Here is a 15,674-nt window from a genome sequence, read left to right as displayed (position 1 = left end):
TAATACATAGACAACTGAACTGGAGGGGCACTGGTCTGAGTGAGGACTTTGGGCACAGTAACGCCACCTCATGCTTTGTGCTTTCTGGGTTTTGTCTGTTTAATTTGTTGTTGTTGTTCCCTAATACAGACTTTTTTTTTTTTTTTTAAAAACCAACCTTATTTTGGCTAAGGGGAAAGGGATTTACTTTCATTTGGGTTAAGATAGGACAGACCAAAGGCCCCTAGAGGTTAGTGGTTCAGGTTCCAACTACACAACACTGACGAGTGGAAAGGGAGATGTGGGGAGAAGTGAAAAACCCTAGGCAGAAGATTCCCGAACAGCAAAGCGTGCTTCCCTTCCCACCAAGCTCTCAAATACAAATCTGGAGATTCAATAAAAAAGATCATTCCATGACAGAGAAGACAGAAAGCTGTAATTCTTTTTAATGTTTAACTTTTCTTTGTAAAAAACTTATAAAAAAACTTAAATGGTCAGTTAAAGTTAAAAATCTATTGCTGCACAATTTAACTGATTAAAAGATTTCCAGATCTCTTGACTCCAAGAGATCTCTTTCCACCCTGACCTTTCATTTCTTACAGATCTCACACTTCCAGATTTCTCTTTAGCAAACATGATCTGAAATCATTTGTAGGTAATCAGCACTTCAAGCATATGGAGGCTCTGGCTGAGGCAGCAGAGTCCTGGGAGACTGAACACTGGGAGACTCAGTGTCCCCCACAGAAACCTAGACCTGGGCTCAGTCCATCACTGCCAGGGTTCCTGCACAGGACCTATGTGGCTCCTGCACAGGATCTATGTGGCTCCCGCACAGGACCTATGTGGTGAACCTGAGCTCGATCTTCGCCGTCAGTCCTCCTGATCTCTCCTGAGGGCTGCCGACCTGCCAGAGTGTGGCTCTCCTTCCAACCGGAGCTTCATTCCACTTTGATTCTCATCAGCTCCCATCTTCCTCCTCCACAGAGTTTCAGAACCAAGGAATGAAACTACAAGAGACCACCACCACACAGAGATCAGGCTGCCCTAGCTGCCGGCACAGGAGGCCACTCGGTTTTCTCTGCTACTGCTACTCCCCGTTTTGAGGGGCCTCTGGCCCTGGCCGGGCTCAGCCTTTGGGTTCTTTCTCCTCCTTAGACCATCCTTGTGAGCATGGGTACCTTCTCAAGGCTCTGCCGATGTCCCACACTGATGAACGTCATCCCGAGCTGCTGGCCGATGCGATAGAGCTCGCTCTCCACCTCCTCTGTCAGGGCACTGGTGGCTTCATCAAGTACTGAGGGCAGAGCACAGAGGAAGAGATCAAAGCCCTGCCCTCTGCTGCCGCTGCTTCTCCTCCCACCCATACTCAACCCCAGCTGGGACCCAGGGGAGGCTGAAAGCTGCTCTGGCTTCCAGAAGCTCTGCCTCAGGGAGAAGGATGGGCTAGAGGAGCAGAGGGCCAGACTCTCTGAAGGAATCGCCTGTGAGCAGCTGCATGAAATCTCTCAGCTTCTACAGATAAGCACCAGCCACTCCCTGGGACTACTCAATCCAGGGAATCCCAGTCCCCCGCAAGAATGTCAGTCTTTGGAAAAGTCCACACCCATCCCCCTGCCAGGCACGGCTTGGCAGGAGAGGAGGATGGGTGCCCATTCATTTGATGGTGAAGCCAGAGGAGCATAAAATTACAATCCTTCAAGGTTGGCTCCTGGCTCCAGCTGCTGCCAGGCAAAAAGCTTATGAGCTGGGCATAGTGGTTCATGCCTGTAAGCCCAGTACTTTTGGAGGCCAACGTGGGAGGATGGCCTGAGCACACGAGCTCCACACCAGCCTGGGCAACAAAGCATGACCCCATCTCTACAAAAATAAAAAAAATTAGCAGGGTGTGGTGGCACATGCCTATAGTCCCAGCTACTCAGGAGGCTGAGGTGGGAGGATCACTTAAGCCTGGGAGTTCCAGGCTGCATTGAGCCACGACTGTGCCCCTGTACTAGTGAGACTGTCTCCAAAAAAAAAAAAAAAAAAAAAAGAAAAGAGAAGAAAAGAAAGCTTATGAGCTGGCAGTATAGCATATTCAGTGTTACTCTGAAGATGCCAAGCACTGTTTACATGGGCAGGGCCTGCTGTCCTCTCCAGCAGGGAATGCGGAGAAGCCCAGCCAAGCACAGGTGTGCCTGGGTGCCTGTGAACACATGCTGCTACACCTGTGAGTGCAGACAGCGCGTGGCATGTGCAGCCACAAGGCAGACCTCACCTGCGTACTTCGGCTGCAGGTAGAAGAGTCGGGCAAAGGAGAGCCGTTGCATCTCTCCCGGGGACAGAACATCATACCTGAGGAAAGGGAGGAGAGAGGACGGCTAGAAGAGGAAGGATATAGCTTGGCTTTCACCTAGAATGGTCTGGGTAGGAAGAGGTTTCTCTGCACAGAGGTGAGCCCCAGGAGACAGAAGCCCCTTGCCTTTCGACCATAGGCCTACCGCCCTCACAGAGTGAGGCAAAACTGTTCCCAAGGGCATAAACTTGCACCCAATTGACCAGCCAAACATCTGGACTTTGGGGTCAGGAGCCGTTCCATTCCTTGACAGGGACCCTGAAACCCACTGTCTTTATGGTGGAGCTATCTCTGGAGCACCCAAGCTCTTTTCTTACCAGTTCCAGTCCACCTGCCGGTCCAGACCCTCTGTCCTTTCCACCAAGTTGGACTGTAACAGACCCAGAGGGCACGATGTCCATGAAATGGCCAGCCCTGCTACCTGCCATCATGGGGAACCTCCCTCACTCCCCAGCACACACACACACCTCTAAGACAAATATATGCCCCAGTGGCATACCAAGGTGGAGGGCTGTGGGACAGTCTGCCCCAGGCAGAGAGGAATATTCTACCAATGACACTGTTTAGACTTGCTGCAGCATGGTGACAGTAAAAAGCAAACTGCCTTCGTCAATCCTATTCTTGTTTTAAAATTCTGCAATGAGAGCACTACCCTCTTCATGCCTAAACCTGGCCAACAGCACACACTGTCAACTGATACTCCCATTCTCCACCCCAGGTTCAGACTTCCAGTCCTGGGCCAAGGCACAGCAGGGCCAGCACCTGCCTACCTGTAGCTGGTGCTCCCAGGTGAGCTCAGGTCCTGAGGGTCCCTGCCCCCACTTACCAGGCCTGCCAATTCCAAGAACCTCAAGATCCTCTCATCATCAGCAGAACCTGCACAACAGAGAAGCCTTCTGCAAAAAGCCAGAGCCTCCTGGCTGGTCAAAATAGACAGGGCAAAGCTGGGCACAGTGGCTCACGCCTGTAATCCCAGCATTTTGGGAGACCGAGGCGGGTGGATCACAAGGTCAGGAGATGGAGACCACCCTGGCCAACACGGTGAAACCCTGTCTCTACTAAATATACAAAAATTAGGCAGGTGTGGTGGCATGCACCTGTAGTCCCAGCTACTTAAGACGCTGAGGCAGGGGAATTGCTTGAACCCGGGAGGTGGAGGTTGCAGTGAGCCGAGATCACACCACTGCACTCCAGTCTGGATGACAGAGTGAAACTCCATCTCAAAAAAAAAAAAAAAGAATAGACAGGGCACACCATGGATGATGGCAGGGGTGGGGGCCCCAGAATGCTGGGCGAAGGCTTTGAAACCACAGGTTGCAGCCCTTGATAAGGGAAGGGGTGGGTGAAGGAAGGCATCACTTTCCTTGTCCCAGTGGGCATCTCTCCTTAAGGACAGAAAGACAGAATGAGGTAAGATCTGGGTGCAGACCCCAAAACAGTCAAAGGAAGAGGAGAGGAGCTCTTCTTCCTTGAATCAGCGGCCTAGCTGGAGCCTCTCCCAAAGGGCACAGGTGAGGCCACAGTCAGGTAGGGCAGGGACAACCGCGACAGAAGGAGAGGACATGACCTAAGGAGGACCAGCTCACCTGAGTCGGGGTAGACCTCCTTCAGGGGATATATCACCTGAGAAAAGAAAAAAACCACACCAGCCTAGGAGGAGGGCGAGCAAAAGATGGAGCTGCACACAGCCCACCCTCCCTCCAGAACCCACTGGAACCTCCCAAGGAGGAGAGGTGGGAACACCTGGCCCAGGTCAGATGGGAGAGGCTCTGGCCCACAGACAGTGGGGCAAGGTCCCTACAACCTTCAGAAGTGTGTTTAGCGGGAAGAGTCTGACAGCCTCCTGAGGGCAGGGGCCCCATAATCCGACCTCGGGTGTTTGACATATGCGTGTGATATTTGGTGTGAGTCCTTGACCCATTTACCTGCCTCAGGAGCTGCTCTGAGTAGTGGGCCCAGTCCATGGATGTGAATAGAAGGTTCTTAAAGCCAGCAGTTCCCAGGCCTGGGCCACTTCACTACCTCACCTTTTGCCCTGACTCTAGGGCCTGAGACTTGTCACAGTGCCAGAGGTCCCAGCTGTGGGTGGGCGGGGGTGAGGAGGGATGAGTGGGCCCCCTGAACTAGGCTGACCTGCTCCCGAAGGGTCCCGTCAGTGAAGAACGGCTTTTGTGGCAGGAATAGCACCCCATGGGGCCCAAAGTCCGTCAGCATCTGCACTGAGCCTGCAGAGCCCACAGAAATCTCCATTGTGAGATCTCCCAGAAGAGGCAATTGCCTGTCTCCTCTCTTCCTTGTTCCCCAACAGAAAAGAATGGATTCTGCCACACTGTCCCCGCCTTCACCCCACCCCTAGGGCCCAGGCTGGGTCAGAGGCAGGGAGGGCCTGGCTCTCACCCCGTGTACTCGTCCAGAGGCCGCCCAGAACCCGAAGCAAGGAGGTCTTGCCAGTGCCCGTGTTGCCTGTGATGAGCAGGCTCTGTCCCTTGGAGATCTTTAGGCTCAGATCCTCGATTAGGGGTTTGTCAGAGGAAGGGGCAGAGATGGAGACCCGCTCAAGGAGAAACGCTGTGTCTGCTGGTTCTGCCACTGGCCACCCTGGGGCTCTGTGTCAGAGAAGAGAGGGGGCGTGAGGAAGACGGGCAGGGTCAGTGTTGCTGTGGGGGAGGCACTTCTCCCGGGAGCCACCACCTGTGGATTGTTATGGGCTGACTTGCAGCCTCCCAATATCACATGCTGAAGTCCAAGCCCCCCAGTGACTCAGAATGTAACTGCATTTGGAGGCAGGGTCATTTTTTTTTTTTTTTTTTTGAGAGAAAGTCTCGCTCTTGTCACCCAGGCTTCAGTGCAGTGGTGCGATCTCAGCTCACTGCAACCTCCACCTCCGGGGTTCAAGGGATTTTCCTGTCCCAGCCTCCTGAGTAGCTGGATTACAGGTGCCCACCACCGCGCCCATATTTTTAGTGGAGACAGGGTTTCGCTATGTTGGCCAGTCTGGTCTCGAACTTGTGACCTCAGGTGATCCGCCCACCTCAGCCTTCCAAAGTGGTGGGATTATAGACGTGAGCTTCCGTGCCTGGCCGGAGGCAGGGTCTTTAAAGAGATGATGTTAACATGAAGTTGCTGGGGTGGGACCCTAATCCAATATGACCGGTGTCCTTTTAAGATAGAAGTGGCAGGGGCACGCACATACAGAGGAAAGGCCACGTGAGGACACAGCAACAAGGTGGCCATCTACAAGCCAAGGAGTGGCCTCAGAAGAAACCAATTCTGCTGACAACTTGATCGTGGACCATAAGCATCCGGAATTGTGAGAAAATTAATTTCTATTGTTTAAGCCACCTGGCTTGTGGTCTTCTGTCATGGCAGCTTGAGCACATTAATACAGGGGTAGGGATGGAACTTCTACTCTGTGCCTGGCTGGACACAGCCCCTTATGGGACTGATCTTACTCAGTCTAATGCCCATGAATCTCAAATATCATCACAGATGAGGACACTAAGAGTCAGGTGGCTAAGTAACTGCCCAGGTCACAGAGTGGTATTCAACTAATTCTAATGCTGGTGGGTCTTCATAGCATCAGTGTGACCAGAGTACTAATAAGAATGGGAGTGGTTAAAGCTAAATGGTTCTGGAGTTTCTGGCTCTGCATGGATGCCTGGCTCCCCACAGAACAGCAATTCCAGTTTCCTACCGACCCTCCTTTCATGCCTAGCCTCTGGACTCATGGTTGCATGAAGCTTTCATTTGGAACAGAAGCAACAGTTAAGGCATTAGCTCCTAAGAAAAGCAAGTTGAGTGTAGGCCCTGGAATTCAGACTGATTTTTGAAAGCTTATGATGTGGCCACTGTCCAAGCACTTTCCATGGATGATGATATCCAATCCTTACAACAAGGGAAGGAAGTTCATTATGACCTCCTTTTCAGACATGAAGAAACAGACAGAACAGTTAGGTAATCTGCCCAAGGAAAGTGTGGAGATCAAACAAATCTTGAATGCACAGAAACATTATAGATCCACGCAGACACACGAATACAGACATCTCTGGGGCCGAGTGAAGTGGGGGAACAAAGACAGACATGCCCCAAGGAAAGGGGCAGGGAGAGGAATCAGCGGGAGGAGGAAGCACAGGAAGGGAAGGACACTGCAGATTGCTGTTATCTCAGGCAGAAGGTGTGTGTACTTTGCTTCCACTGGCTGGGGGAATGGTGTAAATTAACACAACAGATGCCGGAAGGGCAAAACATCGACTGTGAACTTACATGTGCCTGGCATTCCATTTCCATTTACTCCTCACAACTCTGCTGCCAAGCTGGGAAAGGGCAGGGCTCCAGGGTAACCCAAGCCAGGTGATGCCAGAGCCTGCAGCCTCAACTACTGCTCTGCCAGCCCACTACTCACGTGTCCAAGCCCCACTCGCTCTCGCCCAGCATCTCGCAGTCCTGCGACTTCAGGGACATGTCCAGCAGCGTCTCCCGAAGCTGCCCAATTCTGAGCAAGAAAAGAAAATCTGAGGCAGGGTCTGGGGGCCAGGTGAAGGTAAATTCCTTTTCCTATCTCACACCCACGAGTACATGGTATGTCTCTGTTCCTTTTTTCACTCAGCCTCTTCTTCCGGCAGCACACACTTTGCTCAGGAGCCAGAGGGCTGGGACATGGCCTCACCTGTATGCGTAGCCAGCCACATCCGAGAGCGTTGTGGACAGGTCGATGAGCTGGGTGAAGCAGCTGATGAGGTAGATGCACACAAAGGCATTCTGGACAGGATGGGGAGAGGTCAAGCGGGTCCCGACTCCAGCCCACAGACACTGGGCCAAGGACAGAGAGGGACAGCATGAGGTGTCACCAAGAGGGAGTCTCACCTTGCTGACCAGGGTGCTAAGCTCTGCGGGACTCAGGTCTCCATAGACCCCGCTGAAAATGGGGATTGCGATGACAACGTAACTCAGGATGCTGCCCAGATAGTCAAAGGTGTTGATGCCAACTGTAGAAGACAGATGCATGAGACACCCAGGAACCATCCACGTGCCCTGCAGGGGACACAACCCTAAGATGGGGAGCAGGATGCCAAGTAGGGCCACGTGGCCTCCCTGGATCCTCATTCTCCTAAGGACACTCACAGAAAGGCAACAGCTCCCCCCGCCGGCCCCCGGTTAATTCCTTCATCACGGCACATTTATCCTTGCAGACAGGAGGTAGAGAGGTGTGGGAAGGGAAGCAGACCAGTCCAACCCCACGGTTCCCACTTCCCTGGGCCCCCTCGCCTACTGTACAGCCAGAGCTCCTTGGACATCAGCTCCCTCTGGGTCTGAAGGAGTCTCTGCAGCCTGCGGTCTGTCCTCATGTGCTCCACATGCCCAGCTCTGACAAGGAAAGGCTGGGATGTCCACAGGGCTGGAGAGGTTCAGCCAGGTTGGGGGGCCCCCTGTCCCATATCACACCCTCCTTTAGAAACCAAGGCCATCCAAATGATCTTGGTCTCAGCCTCTGTCTACTGCTAGCACCCATTCACGGCTTCAGTCATGCCTTATGGTATCGTCTGTGTGAAGAACATAAACTCTAGAGTTGGGCAGACCTAGTTCAAATCCTGGCTCTGGCCAGTTACGTTACTAGCTGGGTGACACAGGCAGGCTACTTAAGCCTCCAAGCCTTAGTTTTTTCATCTATAAAATGGAGCCAATAATACCTATGTAATAGGTTAGAGTGAGAATTAAAAGTTTCTAAATATAAAGTGCCAAGCACATAAGGAGCCCTCAATAAATAAAAACTATTGTTAAATAAACATACACAGAGCCGTCACTAGGTGTACCAGGCTCTGCACTAGTTAGCTAGTACAATAAAGAGATGAGAAAATTATCTCTGTCTTTGAGGAGCTCTCAGTCCAGAGGGCAGGCAGGCATACTGCATTCTTCACCTGGAATCAGGAGTACTAAGTGTGCCCTCAGGGCCATGGCAGCAAATAGGCTTAGCCATTAAGGGAGTCTGGGGAGGCTCGCCAGAGGACGTGATCTGGGGTTTCAAGGATGGGAAGAAATTCGCTAAGCAGAAAACGTGGAGGGAGATTTCAGATTTTGCACAGAGGCCACAGAAGAACTCATCTGAAACTCTACGAACTAACCTGTCTTCCCCAGGGCTCATGAGCAGAGGTTGCAGAATCCAAAAGCAACTTTTCTTTTTTTGAGATGGAGTCTTGCTCTGTCACCCAGGCTGGAGTGCAATGGCAGGATCTCTGCTTACTGCAACCTCCGCCTCCTGGATTCAAGCAATTCTCCTGCCTCAGCCTTCCGAGTAGCTGGAATTACAGGTGCCCGCCACCACGCCCAGCTGATTTTTTTTATTTTTAGTAGAGACGGGGTTTCACCATGTTGGCCGGGCTGCTCTCGAATGCTTGACCTCAGGCAATCCACCCGCCTTGGCCTCCCACAGTGCTGGGATTACAGGCGTGAGCCACCGTGCCCGGCCTCCAAAAGCAACTTTTTTACACATCCAGCCCTGCCCACCTCACAACCCCACCCCAGCGCAGATACCCAGTATTCTTGGTGCCCTCAAGTGGTGGAGGTTGCAAACTGCAGCAGAGACTGAGGAGCAAAGGTCCCAGGGCTATCAGATCCACCCCAAGTACAGGTGAGCCAAGGAGTAGCCTCCACTTCTTAAACGCAAACCTCCGCCTGCACTATCAATCCTAATGCTGATTTCAGAGGCCTCACATAAGGCAGCGCACAGGGACCGGCCCTGGCCCTGGAAGGAAGGGATGGGATTTCATGCCGCTGCTGCTCCTGCTGCTGCCGTCAGGAGACCAGACGCTTGGCTCCATTAGACAGCATTGTGGGGAGCAGGCCTCCTGGTTTTCTGAGAAGCTCCCGTTCCATCCCACACTACAGAGACAAAGGATCAGGCTTGAACCTCAGGCACTGGCAAGAAAGCTTCTTAACAGACAGAAGAGCAGAGGCAGAGGGATGTCTTACAGTCACCAACAACAGGATGAGGCATTCATTTGACAATTTCAGGCCCCACGCTAGGCCACTAAGACTAAAGCTGGCCACAGTAAGGAACCACCAGCTTCAGAAGCAAATCCCTGGACCTAAGGATGAGGCAGACAAGGGCAGGGGGAGGTAGAAGGAGAGGGTCACAGCCAAGTGTGACAACACTCAGCCCCTGAGCTCGGTGGTGGTGGTGGGAGGGTTGTAGGATTCATCTTTCCTTCTCTACTCTCAGCTCTGGCAAGACAGAAGGGGAACTACCTCTCCAGACTCACCTGTAGAAAGCAGCAGGCTCTGCATTCACCCGAATCTGCATGTGCTTGAACCTGGGCGGACCAAAGGGAAAATGTGTGCTGACAACAGGGAGTACTGGCCTCGCTCTTGTTGGAGTCCTGGATCACGAAGACCCCCCAGGTGGAGCCCGGCTCTGCCTCAAAACCGTGGCTGCCTCAGTCTGACCCTTTCCTGGACTGTTATGGGGTAGAAAACCCCAGGGCTAGGTGGTGTGGCAGAAGCTCTGCAGAGACAGGGCTGCCCCTCAGCTTTCTGCAGAGAGGACAGGGGTATTCCTGCTCACAGCATCTCCTCCTCCCAGGGCCTGGCCCAAAGGAGGGGGACAAGAAGCACAGGGTAGGCGCTGGATCCATCGGCTGCCACGCCCAACTGATCCAAGACAGGGCGGTTATGCCAGGGCAGTGAGAAGGCCAAGAGATGACAATGACGATGGTGATGGCCAGCCAGACACAGTTCTCGGCCCTTCTCAGGTATGATTTCATTAATCCTCCTAATCCTCTCAGTAGGCAATGGTACCATTTCCACTTTAGAGACAAGAACATTGAAGCTTGGAGAGGTTAAAGACCTCTCCAAGATCACACAGCTAGTAACCGGCACAGCTAGGATTTGAACTTAGCAGTCTTACTCCAGATCCCCTTCCTTAACCATTATGCCCCAGCCCAGAAACCTCAAGCGAGGGAGACACACCTAAAATCTCCCTCCAGCTTCTCCTGATGCACCAGCTTCGTCACAATGGGGCCCATCAAAGTTTTGTTTACCACGGTCCCCAGGATGAAATACCCGAAGATGCTCACAGGCCCGAGCCAGCCTGTGCTGAAATAGAAAGAGAGGGAGAGAGGAAGAGAGAGGGTATGGGGTGCCACCTATCCCCACATGCCTCAGCCCTGACTCCTGTTCCCTCTTGGGTAGCCCCTGTCCAATCTGAGTGGCCCAATGGGCCCTCTGCTCCTATGTGGGGGCATCTGGTATGAGCTGTCAGAGCCAGAATACCTGTAACACTGCAACAACACAGGGCCAAAGGAAGGGCACGGGCCTGAGCACGTGGGATGGGAAGACTCCGTAAGGTACGGTGGGCGAGAGGGGAAATAAGCTTCTTTTGGACCTTGACCTGGGAGAGCTGACTGAGGGCCCTCTGGGGAAACACCAGGCTGGGGAGGAGGGAGGCTTCACCTTTGGAAGCACTGGTAAGTGTAGTAGACGAGGGTGAATGGGGAGATGATCAGCTTGCTGGCCATGCTGCTGAGCTGCCGGCAGAATCGCTCCACATCCTGGCTGATGCGCTGGTCCCTGGAGCCAATGACACAGAGTAGCTGGACCCAGGAAGATGGGCCCAAAGGTAGAGACAGCGAGAAACTTTCACATCACCTCTGCTCTTGACCTTGCCTCACAGTGCTGTGAGCACTGACCCTATGGGAAGAGGGAACCAGACAAGGCTGGTTTCCTAGGGGCAACTAAATCCCGGCGCCTTTAAACAGGGTTCTAGAGAATTGCATCTTACAGTGCCTCAGTTAATCCTCTGAAAAAGTGGGAACTGAAAGGTCCAGCACCCAGGGGCCTGAGCCAGCTCTGAGCAGAGCCAAAGAAAAACTGGAAGGTAGATGAGCTGTTTTGGATGATCAAGAAAACTATCCCCTTTATCTCAATCCTCCCAAATTTCTCTTACATAAGCCCTAGCCTGGCCCCTTTAGTTATCTGGCTGTGAAAGCTCCAGGTTGTGAGGTACACCTGTAGTCCCAGCTACTCAGGGGGCAGAGGCAGGATGGAAGCCATAGCCATTACAAAGGGGCCTAGAAGTTAGGCAGCAGCAGCAGCCTCCCATGCATCTTTGCACCAAAGCTCGGCTTGAGCTGAGAGGCACCCCAAGCAACAAAGTGCTTGCTAGGAAGGCAGTGGTGAGTGAGGGGATGGGTGTGAAGGAGACCCCGTATGTCTCATCTCACCACTAGGGCCATACTGACTCCTATTCTCAATGAGTGACGTGACCTTGGGCAAGTCACTTGCAATCTCTGGGCTTCAGCTTCCTCATCTATAAAATAACAATAGCTAACTTACACTGGAACACTTGCTATGTGTCAGGCACTGTACATGTGCATTACATGAATGATTTTTCATCCTCACTACACCCTTTGAGATAGGAACTATTATTATCCTCATTTTACAGAAGGGGAACCTGGGGCTTGGTGACTTTAAGAGCTATAACCTGAGTGGTGATAGAATGGGGATTTGAATCCTAGACTGAGTCCTGGATAGCGGTAATTACTTACTGATGGAAATCAAAGAGCTGGTTTTTCTAGCAAGGACATTTTCTTTAGAGGGTGCCTTACTGGAAGACTAAGATATAAAATATGAAAACGACAAAAGGAAGCTGCTCCTGACATATTTTTTTTTTTTAAGAGATGGGGGTTTCTGCTATGTTGCCCAGGCTAGAGTACAGTGGCCATTCCCAAGCGTGCTCACAGTGCACTACTCCTGGGCTCAAGTGATCCTCCTGCCTCAGCCTCCTGAGTTGTTGGGACTACAGGTGCATGCCACTGCACCTGGCAGGCTTCTTCTTTTTAGCTGCCTATTCACAGCCCTGCAGCTTCTCCAGGAGTCCTCTGCAGGGCACCCTCCCCCATGACTCTGGGCAGCAGCATTTGAAAACAACTGTAGACGATCTCCATGGGGTCTGCCGCCGGGAGTCTCCAGGGCTAGGCCAGATGGAAAGGACTACACAGAGTGTAGAAAGGACTGAGTTGGGGCACCTACGGGTTATCGATGTCATCCCGCAGCACGTTGAGGGTGTAGTACACACGGCCCCGGAAGTAGAGGCGGTGGAGGTGCTCAGTGAGGTCCTTCCTCCAGCTCACATACAGCAGGTTGCAGGTGAACTGATCAAAGCTCTTCAGCTGTGCAGCGGGGGAAGCAAGGGGAAGGGAGAGATGGCTTCCTGAAAATCTCAGCTCAAAGCTCAAGGCTGGCAAGAGCCTCCGCTGACCTATCCCAGCCCTCTCTGACTCTGATTACTCTGTCCACTCAGCACTTTTCTTGTTTCAGTCATCAAGTCATGGGACTTTCCCTTACTCACTCACTCACTCACTCACTCACGTGTTCATTCCTTCACCAAAAAAAATTTTTTTTTTGAGACGGAGTTTTACTCTTGTTGCCCAGGCTGGAGTGCATTGGCGTGATCTTGGCTCATCACAACCTCCACCTCCCATTTTCAAGCGATTCTCCTGCCTCAGCCTCCCGAGTAGCTGGGATTACAGGCAGGCGCCACCATGCCCAGCTAATTTTGTATTTTTAGTAGAGACGGGGTTTCTCCATGTTGGTCAGGCTGGTCTGAACTCCCGACCTCGGGTGATCTGCCCACCTTGGCCTCCCAAGTGCTGGTATTATAGGCATGAGCCACTGTACCCAGCCTCCTTCACCAAATATTAAAGGGCTTACCAGACGCAAGACCCTCAGGCCTCTTTCTACACTGTCTTATTGAGAGTAGATGAGCTTCTGAAGATTGGAGATCATATTATCGATTTCATTTATGTTCTTACTCTTTTTATCCCCCAAGCTTGGGACAGAGATTTGTATGCATAGGTGCTTACTGACCGAAGACCCATCAAAAGTGGCCACGGTACGATGAGAAGTGGCTTCCCCAAGAAAACAGGTGGCACAGCCTGGCAGAGAGCATTAGGCTTGAGTTCTGGCAGAGCCCTGAGTCTCATCATTTACCATTTCCAGAGCACTTGTGTGCTAAGCACTAGGGACATTATGAGCTCACAGTTTAGCCAGAAAACAATTACAAGGGTGTGAGGAGTGTACAGCAGAGGTAAACTCAAGGAATTAGTTAAGTACAGAAAAGGGTAGAGTTTGGTGGAGGAGACACAAAGGAGAAAGCTGAGGAAAACTTGAAAGAGGTGACAACGGAGGGATGATGAAAAGTGAGCAGGCGGTAGCCCCCCTACTGAATGAGGGGTAGGGGAGGAGGCCATTCTGCAAGAAAGCACCGCTCGAAGGCTGGGAGGTGTGACATGGTGCCAGGGTGAATCACGGCCTCGGTCCCGCAGAGGAGGAGCAGCAGCTCTGGCTGCTGAGCCCAGTTTTAATGAGCTGCCGGAAACAAGAGTTCTAGGAAGGAAAGGGGCAATGATCAGTTCTGATAAATGCTGAATTAAACCAGAACCTGTGGCCTGGGCCCAGGAGTGGAAACATCTGATGAATCAGTCCCAGGTGGGCCAATAGCAAGATCAATGTGCTTAATAAGGGCAACTATCCCTTTAGTTCCCAGAAAAGGGAGGAAACACACCCCCACAGCTTGCTTCCTGTTTCCTGAAGGCTAAGTTCCACTAGGCATTACGCTCACACTGGACTGGAGAGGGAGAGAGACACAAGAGAGAGGGAAAGATCTTACCGTGGAGTTCAGAACAATGAGCATGACAGCCAGGACTGTCAGAGTCTTAAACCCTTCCAAGTCTTTGTTTCCCAGGACCCCATAGTACTGACTGGGGATCAAGCCAACCTGGTAGATCACCAATTGCTCTGAAAGGAGGGAGAGGAGTAAGAAATCAGTGATGAGGGGTTAAAAAGAAGGGAGGCTTCTTCCTGAGTCCCTGCCTCATCAGCACCCCGAAGAGATGAAAAGGGTCCAGGCGTGGTGGCTCACGCCTGTAATCCCAGCACTTTGGGAGGCTGAGGGGGGTGTATCACCTGAGGTCAGGAGTTCGAGATCAACCTGGCCAAGATGGCAAAACCCCATCTCTACTAAAAAAATACAAAAATTAGCCAGGCGTGGTGGCGGGTGCTTGTAATCCCAGCTACTCGGGAGGCTGAGGCAGGAGAATCGCTTGAACCAGGAAGGCAGAGGTTGCAGTGAGCTGAGATCGTGCCACTGCACTCCAGCCTGGGGCAACAAGAGAGAAACTCCGTCCCAAAAAAAAAAAAAGATGGAAAGGGACCCCAAACCAGAGCTCCCCTCCCTCCTCTAATTTGGGCTCACTCACTCACCCAGTAGGGTCAGGCACAAAAGGGTCAGGAACATTAAGGTATTCTGTGATGACCAAGAAGGAAACAAAACCTTCAGTATCTGCAGGAACCGCTGGAGAAACTGCAGATCTAACCTGGGCCTGAAGAGAAGGTGGGGAGGCAGAGAAAAGCCCAAGACAGTAATTAAGCCTTAGGGAGTAGTTATTAAGCTTATCCACATTGTTCTGTAGAGGGTCCAGGCCATGCAGAAAGAATGGTTTCCGAATGCTGAAGATGGTAGGCTGGGAATAGACCACGGATACAAAGGAAATTCTTTGGCCGAGCGTGGTGGCTCACGCCTGTAATCCCAGCACTTTGGGAGGCCGAGGCAAGAGGATTGCTTGAGGCCAGGAGTTCGAGACCAGCCTGGCCAACATGGTGAAACCCCATCTGTACTAAAAACACAAAATCAGCTGGGCATGGTGGCACACACCTGTAATCCCAGCTATTTGGGAGGCTGAGGCAGGAGAATCGCATGAACCCGGGAGGCAGAAGTTGCAGTGAGCTGATATCATGCCACTGCACTCCACCCTCGGTGACAGAGCGAGACTCCATCTCAAAAAACGAACAAACAAAACTGCTACTGGCAGATGATGTGATCATTTACACAGGAAAGAAGCAAATCAACAGACAAACTGTTGAAAATAGTTTACCAATGTCATTAGATATACAAATATCAATAGTGTTCTTCTATGCCAGCAATAATTAGAAGATATAAAGAAAATGTCATTTACAAAGGCAAAAAACCTACAGAAAAACTATCAAATATCCAGGAGTTAACTTTTAAAAAGGACATATTGGCCAGGTGTGGTGTCTCACGCCTGTAATCTTAGCACTTTGGGCTTTGGGAGGCCGAGACGGGTGGACTGCCTGAGCTCAGGAGTTCGAGACCAGCCTGGGCAACACAGTGAAAACCCATCTCTACTAAAATACAAAAAATTAGCCGGGCATGGCAGCGTGCATCTGTAGTCCCAGCTACTCGGGAGGCTGAGACAGGAGAATTGCTAGAACCCGTGAGGCAGAGGTTGCAGTGAGCTCAGATGGTGCCACTGCACTCCAGCCTGGGTGACAGAGTGAGACTCTGTCTCCA

General features: G+C 51.9%; 1 protein-coding gene across 10 annotated transcripts in view; it reads right to left on the bottom strand.

Annotated features, from left to right (window-relative positions):
• Positions 1 to 393: 393 nt before the first annotated feature.
• ABCD4 (ATP binding cassette subfamily D member 4) overlaps positions 394 to 15,674 on the bottom strand; it is a 22,693-nt gene continuing 7,412 nt past the window's right edge. The window contains exons 2-19 of one of the 10 annotated variants that reach the window (XM_032179669.2): positions 14,567 to 14,685; positions 13,974 to 14,101; positions 12,335 to 12,474; positions 10,757 to 10,873; positions 10,274 to 10,399; positions 9,568 to 9,618; positions 7,581 to 7,675; positions 7,175 to 7,296; positions 6,978 to 7,069; positions 6,714 to 6,803; positions 4,709 to 4,917; positions 4,445 to 4,536; positions 3,898 to 3,934; positions 3,138 to 3,187; positions 2,629 to 2,681; positions 2,234 to 2,310; positions 1,158 to 1,273; positions 394 to 986 (exon numbers count right to left, since the gene is read on the bottom strand). In XM_032179669.2, coding sequence (XP_032035560.1) covers positions 918 to 986; positions 1,158 to 1,273; positions 2,234 to 2,310; positions 2,629 to 2,681; positions 3,138 to 3,187; positions 3,898 to 3,934; positions 4,445 to 4,536; positions 4,709 to 4,917; positions 6,714 to 6,803; positions 6,978 to 7,069; positions 7,175 to 7,296; positions 7,581 to 7,675; positions 9,568 to 9,618; positions 10,274 to 10,399; positions 10,757 to 10,873; positions 12,335 to 12,474; positions 13,974 to 14,101; positions 14,567 to 14,685 — 1,783 coding nt within the window. In that variant the 3' untranslated portion in view covers positions 394 to 917. Of the gene's footprint in view, positions 987 to 1,157; positions 1,274 to 2,233; positions 2,311 to 2,628; positions 2,682 to 3,137; positions 3,188 to 3,796; positions 4,391 to 4,444; positions 4,537 to 4,708; positions 4,918 to 6,713; positions 6,804 to 6,977; positions 7,297 to 7,580; positions 7,676 to 9,567; positions 9,619 to 10,273; positions 10,400 to 10,756; positions 10,874 to 12,334; positions 12,475 to 13,973; positions 14,102 to 14,566; positions 14,686 to 15,674 lie in introns of those variants that run through there. The other 9 variants (XM_032179668.2, XM_032179676.2, XM_032179670.2 and 6 more) reach the window with 9 other exon arrangements.

Source organism: Hylobates moloch, unplaced genomic scaffold (assembly GCF_009828535.3).
Source record: "Hylobates moloch isolate HMO894 unplaced genomic scaffold, HMol_V3 SCAFFOLD_16, whole genome shotgun sequence".
NCBI lineage: Eukaryota > Metazoa > Chordata > Mammalia > Primates > Hylobatidae > Hylobates > Hylobates moloch.
Note: the sequence above shows the minus strand (reverse complement) of the source record. Positions and strands in the feature narration are given on the sequence as shown.